General features: G+C 39.4%; 1 protein-coding gene across 1 annotated transcript; it reads left to right on the forward strand.

The window, feature by feature from the left end:
• Window positions 1–9,638: 9,638 nt before the first annotated feature.
• LOC127106189 (cytochrome P450 94C1) lies at window positions 9,639–11,339 on the forward strand. The gene has a single exon (XM_051043477.1). The coding sequence runs from the start codon at window positions 9,720–9,722 to the stop codon at window positions 11,232–11,234; it is 1,515 nt and encodes a 504-aa protein (XP_050899434.1). The 5' UTR covers window positions 9,639–9,719; the 3' UTR covers window positions 11,235–11,339.
• The last annotated feature ends 8,191 nt before the right edge of the window (window positions 11,340–19,530 follow it).

The raw sequence follows: 19,530 nt of genomic DNA on the forward strand, positions 1-19,530 counted from the left end.
TTGGAAATTTCTGATCTGGCTTCAAATTCTTCCATGATGGTGTTTGACATGATATATGAGGACTATTTGGCCATGAATGAGCTCTCACAAACCAAATCCAACCATCAAATCACTGATTAAATGGACAGTTGACCAATAGTTGACTTTTAGGGTTTCTGCCTGACTTTGCATTGACTGATGACTTCTGAACCCCAATTCCTTGAGACCTTGACTTCAAATGATGTCCCAAGTTGTATGGACTCTTGATTATTGATCATGGTGTCCAAATTCCACAAGAATGGCCACCATCCACTGCTTTGACTGACTATTGACTGTCTTTGACTTTCTAGGGTTTTTGACTGTCTGTATATGAACTGATGACCTCTGAGCCTTCAACCCTTGACTTGAACACTTCAAATGGACCCACAAGTCATGTGAACTTGATGGACAAACCCTAGGGTCTTGGCTCCTTGAGAAATGCACTTACTTGCTTGGCTGACTGATCTCCTGATCAGTTTGACCTAATTCCTTGATTGGCTTGCACTTGAGGTAAAAGAGGCAATGCAATGCTATGCAATGGACCATGATATGCTATGACCTAATATGAAAATGTATGTACAATTCTAGGTGCAAATTTGAGGTGCTACACATAGATTTATATTTCTTCAAGTATTTTTCATTTACTCTCAAGACCCTTTGATCCCTACCAAGTTCTTTGATTTCATACGCATTGTTACTGTACGTTCGAGTTACTTGAAATGGTCTTTCCCACTTTGGTGACCATTTACCTAGGGTTCAATCTCGATGATCCATAGGCAATATTATGTTCCAGACGTAATCATTATCAGCAAAGGTTTTTTCATTTACCTTCCTATTGTATACCTTTGCTACGCATTTCTTTTGTCGGATCAACATTTCGATCGTGACCAATCTTTCTTCGTCTAAATCAGCCAACTCGTCGAACATCATGTTCCAGTACTGCTCTAACCGAAGGTCATTTTAACATTGGACTCTGACGGACTGTAAGCATATCTCTACCGGCAATATGGAATCGTGACCAAATGTTAGTCGAAAAGGCGTCGAGTTTGTCGCCTCCTTGGGGGACGTTCGACATGCCCATAGAATTTGGTCCAAAGTCTTGTGCCAATTCTTTGGTTTTTTAGAATCATGCTTCTTAATCAAGCTTATTATTACTTTGTTGGTCGCTTCTACTTGGCCATTTTCTTGTGCATAGTAGGGTGTAGAGGTAATCAACATGAAACCTGTCTCGTAGGCAAATTCCTGCATCTTTTGTCCTACAAACACTAACCCTTGATCCGTGGTAATGGTCTCTGGGATACCAAACCTATACACGATATGTTTCTAAATTAGTTCAATCACCGCCTCTTGATCTACCTTCACTAGAGGGATAACTTCGACCCATTTAGTGAAGTAATATATCACGACTAGGATAAACTTTTGTTGCCTCGACGAGGCCGGTCGAATTTCTCCAATGATGTCTAAAGTCCACCCCCTAAAAGGCCATGGTTTGATGATTGCATGCAACACACTTGCCGGCATATGTTGAATACCCGCGTGTCTTTGACATTCCTGGCATCCCTTGGCAAACTCGACGCAATCTTTCAACATGCTGGGCCAATAAACCCCTTGTAAAAACAGCAACCACTTCATCTTATGGCCTGCCTGGTGGGCGCCACAGACTTCACTGTGTACTTCGTATATGGCTAAATACGCTTCGGTATCTCCTAGGCATTTAAGTAGTAATCCTTCTGGTGTCTTCTTCAGAAATTTGTTTCTTAGCCACACGTAGCTCAAAGCCTTGTATTTGGTTTTTCTGTCAGTACTTCCGACTAGATTCTCCAAATATTCAATGATTGGCTTTCTCCAGTCTATTGGCGATGAACTGTTGATAGCAAAAACTCCATGGTCCCAGGCCTCCTCAATTCCACTGGTTTCCTGACATTCTTCTTCGAGCTCTTTATCACGACTGACATTCTTGTCGAGGATATCTTCTACGGTGGAGTACTCGACACCATTTTTTCTTGAACCTCGATCATATCTTGTAACTTCGACTTAGACATCTTATACCCTGAAGTGATTTGAGCCAACTCGTTGGCCTCTTGGTTTTCGCTTCTGAGCACATGTCTCATGTCTGCAACTTCGAAATATTCTAGTAACCACGTTGCGGTCACAAAATATTTCAGCAAACTCCCCATGATGCACTTATATTCGTGGGTGATTTGCTTTACTACCAGCTCCGAGTCTCCCATTACTTCAATTCGACTGGCTCCCATCCCTTTTAAAAGCTGAAGACCAATTACTAAGGCCTCGTATTCGGCTTCGTTATTGGAACACTTCTCACTGATCCTGTACCTAAACTTCGTCGGACCCACCCGAGGGGATAATATCAATACCCCGACTCCCGTTCCATTTTTGTGGCTCGATCCGTCGAAATACAAGCGCCATGGTGTGGCTTTGACCATGTTCAGGGATGATTCGACCATGGCATGATCCACTATGAAATCCGCCATGATCTGGCCTTTCATGGCCTTTAAAGGCTTGAAAGTTAGAGTGAACTCTGTTAACGCCAGTACCCACTTCCCAATTCTACTATGTAGAATAGGCTTAGACAACATATGTTTAATAATATCATAATGAGAGGAAACATAAACATCAACTAGTTTAATATATTGCTTTAATTTCATACAGGCGAAGTACAAACATAGACATAGTTTTTCTATGAGACTGTACCTAGTTTCAGCATCTACCAACATTCTACTGAGGTAATATATGGGCATTTCGACACCATTACAATCCTCTTGGGCCAACATGCTCCCTATATTCGTATCAGACGCAACAATATATAAACTCATACTTTTATTTCTACTAGGAGGTAACAGAATGGGGGGCTTGGTAATGTATCTCTTGATCGCGTCGAAAGCCTCTTGTTGTTCAGGGCCCCAGTGAAAATCACTTTCCTTCTTAATTTTAAGTAGTGGCGAAAATACCTTAGTTTTACCACTTAGATTCGAAATGAATCTTCTTAAGAAGTTTATTTTCCCCAACAAAGACTGGAGTTGTTTCTTTGTACATGGGCCTTTGAGGTCTAAGATCGCCTTCGTCTTGTTCTGATTGATCTTTATAACTCGTTTATGCACCACAAATCCCAGGAAGTCACCTGCGTGCACCCCGAAAGCACACTTCAATGGATTCATTTTCAATCCATATTTCCTCATTCTATCAAACGAGCGTCGAAGGTGATCCAAGTGCCCTTCTTGAGATGATGACTTCACCGTGATGTCGTCGATATACACCTGCATGAACTTCTCAATGAAGTCATGAAATATGGAATTCATGTCCCTTTGGTATGTTTCTCCTGCGTTTTTTAAATCAAACGGCATGACGACCCACTCGTATGTCCCCAGCGCACCAGGGCATCGAAACGCGGTCTTGGAGACATCTTCTTCGGCAATGAGAATCTGATTGTAGCTAGAGTATCCACCAAGTAGGCTCAGATATTCAAAACCTGCGCCCGAATCGACCAACATTTCTGCCACGGGCATCAAATACTCATCCTTTGGCGTGGCGTTGTTTAGATCTCTAAAATCTATACAAATCCTAAGAGTTTTGTTTTTCTTGATGACGGGCACTGTGTTGGCCAGCCATTCAACGTACCTTGTTGTTCTTATGAAACGACTTTTTAGGAGTCTTTCGATTTCTTGCTTGATCTTCGAAGTAACGTTTGGAGAAAATCGTCGAGGGTGTAGCTTCACCGGCTTCTTCCTAGGTTTTACAGGCAGTCGATGCTCTACGATGCTTCGATTCAAACCTGGATTTTCATCACAATCCAAGACAAAGCAATCCTTGTATTTGGTCCATAGCTCGACTAGTTTCGCCTTCATTTCTAACCCCACCTTAGTACTTATTAGGTTGGTCTTTTTGTGGTTCCACCTCCCAGATCAATCTCTTTGAGGGAATCTTGCGCTTGCATCTTCTGTGACTCATTTTGTGGGTTCTTCTCGAACCCCAAAGGCTCATTGTCATAAATACAATCGAGCCTCCGGCTTTCTGAAGCTGTTTTCTGGTCTAGTTGACCATCTTCTAGACCTTCGGCCTCACAGGCCAAATTCTGAAGTCTCTCCCTTTCCAGAATTGACTCCCTCTTGTTTCCAGCCAAATAGGCCAAAATTCGAGTCAGGCTTTCTGACTCAGCAGTCATCCTCGTCGACTGCTGGCCACCCCGTAGGTGGAATTCCCGTCTCTGATCCTGTGTCTTCCTCGTTATCCCAAATGAAACCATGATCAAGGTCCAAGTTCAGAACTCGACCAGTATTGACAGAAGTATAAGATCCCGATTCGTCATCACATGGCGCTATATTCACCAAGTGTTTGTCAAATGACCTCTTGGAACCCCTGTCATCGACCCGATAATAACTTTGGTCAGCCTCAATATTCTCTATGATGCTATCCTTTCTCCATATTATAAGCCTTTGGTGGACCGTTGAGGAACCAACCCCTATCCCATGGATCCATTCTTGACCCAGGAGTAAGTTGAAATTGGCCTTTGAGTCTATTACCATGAATAGTGTTGAATGTAATGTCGTGCCCACCGCGAGGTCGACCTGAACAACCCCCATTATATTGCTGGTTTTCCCTTCATAATTTTAAAGGACCATGTTGTGTTATCGAAGATCTTCGTCACCCTTTCCCATTTTCTTGAACACAGTATAAGGCATTAGATTGACTGCAGCACCCCCATCGACAAACACCTTATTCACCGCCATTCCATCAACCTTAGCTCTGATGAACAATGGTTTTAGATGGTACATCATCCCAGGACTGGGCCTTTCAAACATAGCTTTCTGTTCTTCCACCACGCCGTTATTCATGACATAGTAGCATAAAGGTTTTCCTCCATCTGTTTCGTCAGGTATAAAGTTTCCCTCTGTTTCAGAAACTTCAGATACTATGTCGTATTCAGCAGGTAGCACCAACACAATGCCACAGTTTACGACGAAATCATCGCCATGGATATCATAGTTGTTTTCGTCGTACATGTCCTCGTCGAATTCCTCATCATATTGAGAGGAATATTCAGGCTCTCCCTCCTCTGGTTGGGGAGAATACTCTGGTTCCTCCTCCTTCGATATTCTCTCACTTCGTGGTTGTCTCTCGATCTCTGACGAACATTCCACATTCTGAGTAGTTATCACTGCCTTCTTTCCCGTCGAGTCGACGGTCATGGGCACTGTCTGATTGGCCATCATTTTTCTTGGTCCTTTGACCTTTGACATCTGTTCCTTTTGTCCAGCGGTCTCCGAATTCTTCGATTGTGGAGTGGTAACGACTTTCTCAGCTTTTTTTTTTTCGCTGGTGGCGTCTCCCATGTGTCCTAGTCATTGGATTCTTTCCCTTGTAGTTAGGGGAGATCATGTAGCCTCTTTTCTTCTCTGGAGATGTTGTCTCTTTCTCCAACACCCTCCATTTTGGCTTTTTTCCCCTTTCTGATTGACGGATTCTATCCATTTCTCCTGTGGAACATCAGTTGGAGGAATGAAAGTATTTGGTCGGGAACGCTGAAACTGTCTTCTATAATCTTTGTTCCGTCGAGGTGCTCCATGCCTGTTGAACACGAATCATGGGACAACGGGCTTTTCCTCTTTCACAACCTTGTTGTCGGCCTCTAGTCTTTCAGTGATTTTCTCATTGAACACTGCGCTGCACTTTGGGCACAACAAAGCTTTTGATCCATTTCCCTTGCACTTCTCATGGAAGTCTGATAAGCTTTCGCCAGGATAGGCATAGGCCGACTCGGGCCTCCTTTCGTCTTTGTTTCCGAAACCTTCAGTAGTTTCGACCATCATCACTTCAAATGATTCAGCTAACGAGGTTGCTTTGGAAACCTCAATGAGACCATCAATAGTCTCTACCATCATGCACTCTAGAGTCTCTGCATACAAAGCTTCTTCCACCTTCAGAGGGTTAGAATCCACCTGCATTTTGGCCTTTCACCAAACGGGAGCCTTCCTTCTTTCAGAGCTTTCTGCACCAAATCACTGAAAAGGACACATTGGTGAGTTTTGTGACCAAGGAAATTATGAAATTTACAGAATCCCCTTTTCTTCTTTTGTTCTAGGGGGGTCTTTTAAACCCTGAGGGACGATAATATGACCATCTTTTACTAATAGATCAAAGATTTTGTCGCACTTAGACACATCGAAGTATATGTCTTAGCTACATATTTGTATGTTCTCTCTGGTTCGATAGGGTTTTTTTCCATTTGATGGCTTCAAAACCTTGCACGCATATGAAGGTTCGGGCTTAAGCTTTGCCACATTAACCTCACTCCTGTCGACTATATCTTCTTTGTCGGAAGAGACTCCTTCGACTGCGATGTAGGGCACTTTTTATTTCTTATGATATCGACCCGCCTTAGACTTCTCGACTTTCAAGCGTGCGATACGTCGAACCCTGTCGGCCAATTGGGCCATATCCCTAAGATACTGAGTATCCAACTTTTTCCTTATATAATAATCTAGATCCCCGACCGCCATCTCGACTAGTTCGTGTTCAGGGACTTGAGTAAAGCATCGCGCCTTCAGTAGTCTAAACCTGTCCAGGTACTGATCAATTGGCTCAACAACCTTTCTCTTAATGCTAGCTAGTTCTTTGAGGTTGATCTTTGATTGTCCCGTGTAGAATTGGTCATGGAATAACCTTTCCAATTGTGTCCATGTTTGGATCGACTGTGGAGGTAGCATCGTGAACCATGTGAACACATTTTTTGTCAGAGAACTTGGGAAGTATTTTAACTTCAAATCCTCATTGTTCGCTATGTCGCCAGCCTCAGTCTGGTACCTGGCCACGTGCTCGACGGTGGATTCTTCAGTATCCCCAGTGAACTTAGTAAGTTTAGGGACTTTCCATCCCCTTGGAAATTCTGTCTGTAAGACAAAATCTGGTAGAAGCGAGGAGTACGTCGGCCGCTGGAGGCAAGGACTTACTCCATTTCGCACTATGATCCGTTCGACGATAGCCTCTAGGTTTTGTTCCCATATGGCTGCATCATGTCGAACTTGTCAAACCACCTGGTATGGATCCTGGTTACGGTTAACCAGTACCACGGGGGGCCTTCGTGCCACCCTTGGGATGTGTTCAAATTCCTGATATTCTTGTTCGATAGTATCATTTGTCATCTTCTCTTGTCGAACCGGTGTTTCTGGTTGAGGAGGAGGCGTGGGATTTCGATAGACTTTAGCCCTTTGAGCTCCAAAAAAATCTTCAATCCTTGTCATTTGGGTTGCCAACTGCTGATATTTCTGCATTGAATCCTGGATCAATGGCCTCAAAATTGTACCCATTTGCTGAGTTAGCATGTGTACCATTTCATGGTTGCTTTTGTCCATTTGTTGTCTCATAACGACAATAGAGCTTGACGTAAAAGTTGGGACTGAATGAGACGTCAATCTGAAACCTGGGGGTCGACCAAATGGGGTTTCCAAAGGTCCTAACCCCTGGTAATGAGGGAATGGTGATGACGAGGTATCGTTGTAAGTCGAACTGAGGTTATGTATATTGGCCATAAACTCCGCCGGTATTCCCAACGTTCTATGCATGGGGACCGTGAAACTGGGTATATATTTTCCCATAGTTCCCATGATTGTCGGTGTCGACATTTGTGGCTGACACGGCGTCAGAATTGGTCATACAAACGCTGTTGAAACCGTCGATGCCACATTAGAGTTGGTGTCGGCAGCCTGGGGCATCGTTGTGTCTCCCTCCGAAGACGTTTCTTCGTGGGGTCTAGGAGATGTCATTTTTCCACTATGCAATCGCATACAACTTAACATTGTCGAGGTCCCACCAGGTGTGCCAATTTTTTGTTTCACTCAACTATCTCTAGCCTTCCTATAAGAGGGTTACTTGCAGGACCGGCTACAAAGTCCTGGACTTAATGTTTTGGGTGTATGGTTTTTTGGTAAACAGTGTTCTTGAAAGATTTAAAAGGTGTAAACGCAACTCTTGATGAGTTAGGGAGGTAATAAAGGTAAAATGAGAATGGAAAGTAGAAACAATAAAGCACTGAAACAACGTATAAACGATAAAGCAAGAAAGACAAAAGGTAAACTTTGTAAGATTTAAATGACTTGTAAATATAAAGTGGAGGCAAAATACATTTTTGTGAGGAGAGTGACTTTTTTCTCGTAAACGCTTTGATACTTCAAGCTTTACCCCTACTGCAAATGTTCAAATTGTCACCTCTAGAATTTCACCTAACATTGGCTTAAATACTAGCTGAAAATAACCGTCTGGAGGTTACAAAACCTTCTCGTGATGCCACGTGTCGGTCCACTTCCCCCATCTTGGCGAATAACTACCCACAATCTCTCTGTGTGCCCACGTTCCCCTTCTCCGCTCAAAACCTTCGACTTCGACCGAGGCTTGCATGTGTCGACCTGCAGACTCGTCCACCCTCCTGTCGAGGAGCCTCCGACAGGACCCTGGTCGAAATTGGCCTTTTCCCTTAACCGAAATTGGTCAGCTAACAGTAGGTCAGATCTTAAGGAGTCAATGACTGTTGGGGTTTCTCAAGCGATCGGGTAGGTCAGGCTCTGAAGGCAATCAACAACAAGTTATCATTGCTTTGTAATCACTAGGTGATTAGAGATTAAGTCTTTTTCTAAGGCAAATCACCTTATGGGTGAACTGGAGATAACTTTGTTAACAACGAATCAGAATAAAAATACATGTGTTCTTTATTTTTATCGTTGTGTGATGGATTGTGTAGTAAAAGTTTTAAATCCCATAACCCAATTCAAACTCCCCTATTCTTGTGTTTCTTACACCTTCATATAAGAGAGAAAATGTGACATTCTTTGACATTTAGAATGATTCTCCCTCTTACATCACTATTCATTCTCTTAATGATTTGAGTATTGCAGTGTTAATCGTGCAGGTCTATCATCTCTTCGTTGTACCATAGACTTCCTCCACTGTACCAAGGTCCTATCTCATTGTTCATTAAACTACTCTGATTTTACAATGAAAAAAATCCACTAATAATTAAACTTAAACTATCATCATTTTATCACTTTAATCCGACTTAATTAATAGCTACGAAAATATATGATTGTTGTCGGAACAAATTCCAAAGAACAACATCATATTTATTCACTTTTAAAAGAAATTTTTTAATTGATATCTATAAAACAGTTAAAAGAAATAAACTACCATCATTTTAAAATGAAAAAAGTGTGGGGTTTGGTTACATCTATTTTAGATCCACATGAGTATCCTAAATACCGAAAATTAGAAAGAAACATTGAAAATTCCCAGGCCCACCACATATTCTCCCGAAACGACTGGAAGTAATAGTATCACGTGGGTGAAACTTAAAATGGTGTCTCAATATTTTGCGCACGCGTTACTCATGTCTTCGCATATACTTGTCTCTATCACGTCTCAGTCGACTATACTATTATGTCTTTTGCGTGTCCAAATATCAACTCTCATTTTTCCACTATCTCATTCTTTCTTTTCTCAAACAAACAAATTTGTATCACAAATAATAGACAAATGACCAAAACCACTGCACACAATGAAAACGATGCTTATTTTATTTTGCCCACTGTATTGCTTAATAAATTAATACTCCTACTTAACAATCGTCCAAGAACCAAACATATTATATATATGATACCAATCTTCTACCTACTCTCATCATATTCTCAAACAGAAAAATGAGTTCTCAAGATTCTCTTTCTCTTCAATCAACCTTCACTTTCCTCTTCTTCTCTTTCACCTTTCTATTCTCAATCTTTTCTCTTCTCGTCTACATCTCTAGAATTAAACCATGGTGTAACTGTAACACTTGCAAATCTTGCCTATCTATGACTTGGTCACAAAACTTCATAAACCTATGCGACTACTACACACATCTTCTTCAAACCTCACCGACAGGAACAATCCATGTCCACGTCTTAGGTAACACCATAACCGCAAATCCAGAAAATGTCGAATACATCCTCAAAACAAATTTCAATAACTACCCTAAAGGGAAACAGTTTTCCACCATTCTCGGCGATTTTCTCGGCCGTGGCATCTTCAACGTTGACGGTGATTCGTGGAAGTTTCAACGCAAAATGGCGTCTCTTGAACTCGGTAGCGTAGCTATTCGTTCATACGCTATGGAACTTGTCACGGAAGAAATCAAAACAAGGCTTATTCCTCTCATAGCTTCCAAAACTGGTCAAAACGATGATGCTTTTATTGACCTGCAAGATATTCTGAGAAGATTCTCGTTCGACAACATTTGTAAATTATCATTTGGTTTTGACCCTTGTTGTCTTGTTCCATCACTTCCTGTTTCAAAGCTCGCTGACGCTTTTGATCTTTCATCTAAGCTTTCAGCTGAAAGAGCAGTTAACGCATCACCATTAATATGGAAGATGAAGCGTTTCTTCAACGTTGGGTCAGAGAAGAAGCTCAAAGAAGCGATAAAAGTGGTCAACGACATTGCAAAAGAGATGATAAAGCAAAAACAAGAAATTGAAATTGGAGTTGACTCGCGAAAAGATCTTCTCTCACGTTTTATGGGTTCTTTGAATTCAAACGAAGACGAATATTTAAGAGATATTGTAGTTAGTTTTCTTTTGGCGGGTCGTGATACAGTTGCTTCCACGTTAACCGGGTTTTTTATGTTATTGTCTAAGAACCCGGATGTTGAGAAAAAGATTCGGGTTGAGTTAGACCGGGTAATGAACCCGGTTCAGGAAGTAGCTAGTTTTGAACAGACACGTGAAATGCATTATCTAAATGGAGCAATTCATGAGAGTATGAGGCTTTTCCCACCGGTTCAGTTCGATTCAAAGTTTGCTTTGGAGGATGACGTATTACCGGATGGAACTTTTATAAAGAAGGGAAGTCGGGTTACTTATCATCCTTATGCTATGGGTCGGATGGAAACCATTTGGGGACCCGATTTTATGGAGTTTAAACCGGAGAGATGGTTGAGAGAAGGTGTGTTTGTACCAAAATGTCCTTTTAAGTATCCGGTTTTTCAAGCTGGGGTGAGGGTTTGTTTGGGAAAGGAACTGGCTATTGTAGAGATGAAGGCTGTTGTTGCTGCTTTAGTGAGACGGTTTGATGTTCGGGTTGTTGGACCGAATCAGGAGCCACGGTTCGAACCGGGTCTAACTGCCACATTTAGAGGTGGCTTGCCGGTCAAATTTTATGAAAGAAATAGTAGGTTGTAAAAACTATTATGTTCAGAATGGGAATATAGTAAATATATATGTTTGCATTGAGATATTTAACCCTGCGTTCTTACCACGGATTGAATGAAATTAATTTTTTTATCACTTGCTCTTGTGTTTCTGTCTTCTGTATTTAAATTGCAGCCTAATCGGTTCTGTATTGTAGTGATGAAAAAAATATTAAAATATGCAAAGAAGTTTTATATTCATTTGCAGGTACTGATGATGTGTTTGATGTTGCTCTGGTGTGTATAGTAGTGTGATGCAGCTGATTATGCAAATCAAGATGGCTGGTGTCACACTTATTGTTTCCTAAAATGATACAATTACTTTCTATCCAAAATGTCATTAGCATTAGCTTTAGTACTAAAGTGATCTTGATATGTGTCTTTTTAATTCTTTATTTTTATTTTTATGGCTTCATTTGTCTACTTTAGTAGTGGCTTGTAAATACACAATTCTAGTTTAGATGCAACTTTCTAGTTTTGGCCACGATGCATATCGAAATCAGAATTATGTGTAAATTGAGGTCGTGAAACAATGCTAACGTGTGACGTATCATTGCAAAATGGAATGGAGTGGGAATGAACTTATGCGTCCAACAGAATAAAGTCATAAAGTGAGAATTAATTTACAATGACAAAGCAAACAATATCAAACCGTGATTAAGTAAACCTCACAATCGACAAATGAAATGAGCAAAAATCAATAAATGTAAACGAAACTCTAGATAATGTACTCAAAGTCGGTTTGTGCGTATCAACAACAAATGAGACATCGTATGCAAAGGTCATAACCCGGCGAAATACAATCAATATATCGATAAAAAATAGGCGGCATAACGACATGAAAATGTCGAATCTACGGATTAAAAATCTGATTTTTAGCAATGAAAAATAAACCAAAAAACAGAATAAACTCACACTTACATCATACTTTATTATTCAACAATATCGCGAAATTACAATTATCGTAATCGAAATAAAATGAAAAAGTAAACATAAAATGAAACAAATAAAAGGTAGTAAATGGCAAGAACTAAGCGGACTTTAAATTAAAAGCTACAAGTGCAAAGTAAATACAAAAATTTGATTAAAATGAAATGCCAAAAAAAAAATAGAAAAGAGAGACTAAAGCCTCAACCAACTCAACCAATGATCTCATTGTGTCCAAAAATGACATAGAAAGATATAAAAGAGAAAAATGCATATAATGGAAAAAAAAAGTAATCAAACTCAGACAGACCAACATGTATCAACATGAACAACATGGTTGTTCATCTTCTTCATGAACTAACAACCTATTCACCTTCTTTACAAAGCATATGCCTAAAAAACGAAAATAGAACCGACATCGGGTGAATCGAATCGTAAGCAAATGAAACTAAGCAATGAAACAAAATTGATGCTACATAACTAAACATAAACAATCCTAACAAAATCGAATCAGAAACACACCCAAGCAAATGAAAATAGAAGGATAAATCGAAATTCAAACTACCTCGAACTCAAAGTGAAACAAGATTTCTAATCAAATATCATAAACAATACACCGCACGAAACAACAACAAACTTGTTCTAAAAAGTTACAACAATGCCATGTTGTTAACTTGTTGCTGCTGAAATTGTCAAATCAATGCGAATCGGAGGTGGGGAACATATGGTTGTGATGATGGGTGCCTTTTTGTGTTGGTGGAGGCTCGGTATTATTGTGCTTTGGGGGTGGTGGTGAAGAACGTTTTGGTGGTGGTTTGGTGGTTATCATAAATAGAGGTTTTTTATGGTGGTGAGAAGGATGTTGGTGATGATGATAGTAGACGGTGAAGCGAGATGGAGGTCCGGTTGGTGAGATTGATGGATTTTGGAGAGGGTGGCCGCGTGTGTTTGTTGAAGGAGAATTGCGATCCAAAATGCAGCGGAAATTAAAATTTTCTCCTTTAGAGATCCTTACGAATGGTCATGATCAGTGATAGAATATTTACCTCTTGTGATGATTGAAACCTTTGGTGCAGATCTCTTGTGACGATTGAAACCTTTGGTGCAGATCTCTTGTGACGATCAAAACCTTTGATGCAGATCCACGGAACGATCACGAACGTTGAACGATGACAACGTCTCTACTCAGTCCACACGAACAGATTGCTTCAATCTCAGTGCTAGCTGGTACTAGTGAAGGCTTTGAGTGTGTGTGTGTGTGTGTGAGAGAGAGAGAGAAAGAGAGAGAGAGAGAACGAAAATAATGCAACCGCAATGAATGCTTCTGCACAAGGGTTCTATTTATAGAACCACTTGTGTGGGCTTCAAGCTAAAAGGCCCACTTAAGTGTATTTTGGCCCATATCTTATAATATGCCCAAAATCACTTAAGCCCATGGTACCTTACCATATTTCGTATTCTACTTAAGTACACCGTACCTTACGATGTTCTACAACTCACTTAAGTGCACCGTACCTTACGGTGTTCCTTAGTTACTCTATCTCTCATCAATCCGTCCTTTGTGTGTGACCCTGTAGGTTTTCGCGGCGTTGGCAATTATATTAAATCATGTATTTAACATAATAAACAGTAAGCGGTATCTAGCAACACATCACTGCTACCCAAGACACGAAAATGTCTGTGATAATACTTATGCGTATAATTACCCTTTTGCCCTTATGTCTATATTGAACACAAGGCATAGACTGTGTCATCCTTGTCCAGTTCAATATTGGGCCCATTGACATTTATCCTGTTATGTAGGATGGGCAAATTCCATCTAGGTCACTCATGTCCCTCAGCATGCTTCGTGGAGTACCCATCAACTGTCTTTATGGTTATCCAATTACGGACAACGTTTGATCAGTAAAAAAGCACTCGACTCTACATCTAGGGTCCATAGTGGTTTCAGGTCGAAGAGTGGTCTACACCATTATCACCATGAGAATAACTTATGACACTTTGCATAACATTCTATATAGTATTCTCATAGCGGCTCAATCTAGTATAAATATTACTCTTAATATTCATACCTATGTTTAAGACTTGATAACTCCTTATCCATGATCCATGAGATGTGATCATCAGTCTATATGCATAATAGTCTTAATGCTTTAATATTATCCCACTTCACAATAAAGCTCGACTACAGATACTTTAAGAACAGTGTCCTTATGTTTAATGTGATCTCGTGATTAAGTCATACTTGATACATTAAACGGACTAGTTATTCTAGGGACTTTATTAACCAAACGTAATAAAGAAAAGCCTTTTATAATTCGATACAAGTACCAAAAGTATTGGCCTCTAGGGCTTACACCAACATTTGTATGGTGTGTTGTGAGGGGTGTTTGTTATAGAGAAGAAGAAGATGGTTGTGGGATAAGGGTGGGCATTGTGTGTACTGTATGCGTGTGAAAAAGAAAAGTGATGAAAATGATGGAGGTAAAAGAGGTGAGTAGGTTTGTTGTCACAGAAAGAAAACTTCCCTGCAACAAAAGAAAAGTTTTTTTTATTTTATAATAGATCCTCTCTCTCCTTTAATTTAAAAACAAAAGAAATTCACCTCTCATTTTTTGCCACGTGTCCCCTAAATTATGGGTTTTTTGTGTATTAGATCAGTCATTACATTTAAGAAATATAAAAACGGTGGAGTAATGCCAACAAAATCCTCAAAGATCACGTGAACTTCCCACCTCCAATTGGTAATCATGAGCTTGATCAATGCAAATCATTGGACTCTTCTGTTCCTTATCCCATTGCCCAATTCTAAATAGAAAGAGTCTCAAATGAGTGATTATACAGTGCCTTAACTTTCTAGCCAATTAAAAACAATCTGACTTTCTAAACCTTTATTAATTTATTTGAATTATAAAAGATAACTTTTGAAAAATTAAATAAAAATAAAATACACAACGAAAAATCAAATCGAAAGATCGATTAATTCTAATTAATTACACCGATCATATTGACTAAAAAATAAAAATAAAAGGATAAAAAATGAATAAAAATTAGACGCAAAAGTGCTCAAAAAATTAAAATGATTGCACCACAATGATCAGTGCGAAATAAACTTTTGGGAACATACAGGTTTTTGTCAAATTTTGAAATAAAAAATGACGGGCTAAAAGCCTCAAGCGGATCAAAATGTGACCTAAAAAATTGTCGAAAAAATAAATCAAGCACACCAGGTTAAATTACACGAAACGTTGATTAATAAAATTGATGTTTGCAAGCTTGGTATTGAAATTTATCGCCCGCTAATTTGACACACATTTGATAATTGATTCGACTGGTTTGTCTGTAGATCCAAAATTTTATTTCGACTGACATTCTAGACATTATGCGGCATGAAATGCATGCTATGATATGCAACGATCCAAAAGCTATGAGAAATGTATTGATTTGGAGATTCAGGGTCAAAATTGGGGTGTGACAGTTTTCCCTATATAAGTATCTTCAACTAGAGAATATGAAGAAGGACACTCTTCATATGATCATAGTGGGAGATAGTTAAATACTAAGAACACCCGAATTTTTACCTGAATGCAAATGACATATATGATATGATATGATATGCATGTATGGGTGACTCTTTTTTATTTTATTTTGATTTGCTATGGATATGATGATATGAGGTGAACCCTAACTAGATATTTATGATGGATGAATAATAAAAGATAGATTTGTGGGAAATTATGGAGACATATGGTAAAGGTGGCTCACAGAGAACAAAAATGAGGGTACAAACTCATCGGGGATAAAAATCATGTTGGAGAAAGACATTAGGGAATATTCGAAGTGAAGGTTGACAAGAGACACTTTAGAATACAAAAGAGTTCAAAAGTTTTGAAGATTTCTGACAAGAAATACATCCTATACAATGATTTGGAGTTTTCTAACAAGAAAAACGTCCAATCAAACAAAATGGTGATCCCTAACTAGGAAATACATCCAAAGCAAACTTGGGAGCTTTCATACAAGAAAGTGAATCACATAGAGAAACTTGGAGGTTCTTTACAAAGAAATCATCCAATACAAAACTGAATAGTTTTAAAAAAAAATCCATGCAAAAGGCTATCACTACGCCAAAAACTGGAATAGACAGCGCACCTTAGAGGGCGCTTTCTTAAAGAAGCGCACTCTAAAGTGAAGAGAAAAAATAAGGACCGAACAATTGGAATAGACAGCGCACTTTAGAGGGCGCTTTTGTAACAAAGCGCCCTCTAAAGTGAAGCGAAAAAATAATGAGGAAATGGAGGGACACTGTTCAATATTCTTGTTGATCCCCAGCAGAGTCGCCAGTTCTGTCATACGGTGAACTGGACTTTTTGTGTTTTTTATCGCAATGTCGCGGTTAGCAAGAGTCGCCACCGACTTTTCTTTTATCCAATAAGGAAAGGTGGAAAAGAACAGGAAAGACCTTAATTTAGATTTTGGGTTCGGGAGGTACATTATACAAAGGGAAGGTGTTAGCACCCTTTGTATCCATGGTTATCCATGGGCTCTTAATTGCTCGATCACTTATATTATTTTTGTCTAAAAAAGTGTTTGTGAATTGTTTGGAAAATTGTTTTGAAAAGAGAATTTAACTTTGTAATGATTCTTGTATGAATGTATACAAAGTGGTTATCCCGTTTTAGTTTTGAAAATTGTTTAGAAAAATATAACTCGGTAATGATTCTAGTATGAATGTATACCAAGTGGTGATTTTCTAAAGGCATTTTGAAAGGTGTGAGGTGCAAAAAAAATGTTTTAAGTTGTGAGCCAGCAATTAAGAGTTATACCGACCCAAGGTCTTTACGGGCATTTCCTATCCTTATGAGGGTAAAACTGTCCTTATTATTGAGAAATAAGTAGTTTTATCCTTTGGATGTAAAAGAGTCATCGTAGGGTCATCGATTGGTCATTGAAGGCAACAGTTACGAGGATACCTTAGCATTCGAAGGGACTATCATCTTTTAACCGTAGGCAACATCGGAGGGTCATCGAGGGACAAAGTTGTATATTCGAAGGCAACATCCGAGGGATTATAATTTATTTTATGATGATTTAACCGAAGGGTCTTTGCTAAGGGTATCCCCACGTTCGCGGGACATGACCGTAATATCGTAATCGTAAGGCAACAAAGAGAGGTCCAAGATCACTTATTCAAAGGCAAAGTTTTACAATTAATTATATAATTAGGATGAAACTTCACATTAAAATTATTAAAAATAATATATTAAAAAATTAATACATTAGAAATTAATACATTAAAAATTAATTTAGGGTGAAACTCCACAAGGGTATCCCACAAATAAAGTGGAATACCTAGCCAATAACCTTTTCCTGGGATATGTGAACCTTTACGAAACTCAAAAAAAAAAAACATGTCAGAACACCAAATCAGGGTGCAATCGAAGATTACACCGGAGAAACATCACAACAATAAATAGGATAGGATGAATAATGCATGGCTATGATAAAACATAAAAAAAACAGAATAGAAAAGTCAGCTACTGTCTCGTTCGCCTCTGCCTCGCCTAGCGAAGGCCAGGCGAATACTCGCCCCAGGCTCGCCTAGCGAGGTGCTAGCGAGCGGCCACGGATTTTGAATTTGAAAACAGCCCCATGTTAGGAACTTTGAATTTTATGGCATTTTATCACAGGAATAACATGGTCAAACATTCAGGGTATTCAGGCATATTTAAATTCCCATACGAAAGCAAATTATATATCAACATTTAATCATGATGCATTATATATGTAGATATGGCCAATTGAAAGTATAAACAATAGAGATACGCAAACCTGTTTGCCAATTCAAGGTTGAAGGGATTGACCACTTGTAGTATCGGAATAAGTTAGGCAGCGGGAATTGGACGGCGATGGCTTCGGTGCAGATGGGCTGCCTTCAGGGTTTCTTTACTCTGAATTCTCCGGGTAGGCAGGGTTCCTATGCCAAAGTTTCTATCCGTCCTTCTCTGTTCTCTCTCTTTCTTTTTCCTCAAGGTTTTGTTCCAAGGAAACCTCAGAGTGTTTTGCTTCTCTTCCTTCTTTCTCCAGTAAATCTCCCAGTGTAAACTCCAAGTTTCACTCCCCTACTGAAACTTCAGTATTTATAGACTAATTTCGTGGGTAATGGGCTTGGAATGAGGGAGACCCAAGTCCAAAATAATTTGTTATATTTTATTTATTTTAATTATTTAATTAATTAATTAATTAATTAATTAATTAATTAATTAATTAATTAATTAATTAAAAAAAATTCTCTCTTTTTTTTTTTTTTTTTTTTTTTTTTTTTTTTTTTTGGGCTCAGAATGAAGCCCGAAATTTTTGTTGTCTGTCAGCTTCGCTAGGCGAGCGCGTAGCGAACAGGCCAGTTTGGGCCATTTTCTGGATTGGGCCATCCGTGAGCTGGGCCTTTGTTTCTTCAAGATCAGTGTTATATATGAGTCGGAATGCCTTGCAAAATGTCTTGAAATATTAATGGGCAAATTTTGGGGTATGACAGACACCAATAGAGGGCGCGTTTATGAAAGCGCCCTCTAAGGGTACCCTTAGAGGACGCTTTTAAAAAAGCGCTCTCTAAGTCCATGTACATTTCCAGTTTATAAGGCGCTTTTGGAAAGCCTTAGAGAGCGCTTTCAGAAGCGCCCTCTTAGGCCCCCTTTAGAGGGCGCTTTTTTTACAAAAGCGCCCTCTAAGGTCCCCTTTAGTAAACATTAAAATTATAACATATACTGCATGTCTCTTTATTTTCCCTCTCTATATGCTATTTCGTTTACGTAACTGGGTTTTCTCTCTACTGCGATTACTCTCGTCCTCCGTTCGTTCTCCCTCCCTCACCGTCGTCGTCGTCGTCGCCTTTTTCTGCTGCTGCGTTCACGTTCACTGAGTTATCTGCGTCCACCGTCGCTGTTCACTTTCTTCTCCATCATTACCGTCACCTTGAAGGTATTTCTCTTCTTCATCGTTACCGTTCACTTTCTTCAGGTGTTTGATTAGGGCATTTTCTAAACTGAGTTTTACATTTTGTGCATTATGTTGATTAATGTTGTTTAGGGCAAACAAGCACTATATGGTGTTCATGAGCACCTTGTTGTAAGGTTTTTTATTTCTGATTGAAAACTGATGTCATTTGGAGTGTGTTTGAGCTTGTGCTTGGAAGTTTGATGATTATGGATGCAAGTTTGTTCATGTTCCAAACACCATAAGTTTGCATTGGTCTTTTGTATGCAGTAGGTGTGTGTGAGTTTGTATTCAATAATGATAAAAAAAAAGAGAGTTTAGATTGTTGTAACATGAGAGAAATGGAAGGTATATGAATGTGTTTTTTG

This window comes from Lathyrus oleraceus, chromosome 7 (genome assembly GCF_024323335.1).
Source record: "Lathyrus oleraceus cultivar Zhongwan6 chromosome 7, CAAS_Psat_ZW6_1.0, whole genome shotgun sequence".
Taxonomy (NCBI): domain Eukaryota; kingdom Viridiplantae; phylum Streptophyta; class Magnoliopsida; order Fabales; family Fabaceae; genus Lathyrus; species Lathyrus oleraceus.

Bases quoted from the DNA above. Each gene is read 5' to 3' on its own strand.
- LOC127106189 (XM_051043477.1), top strand. From the start codon at position 9,720: ATGAGTTCTCAAGATTCTCTTTCTCTTCAATCAACCTTCACTTTCCTC.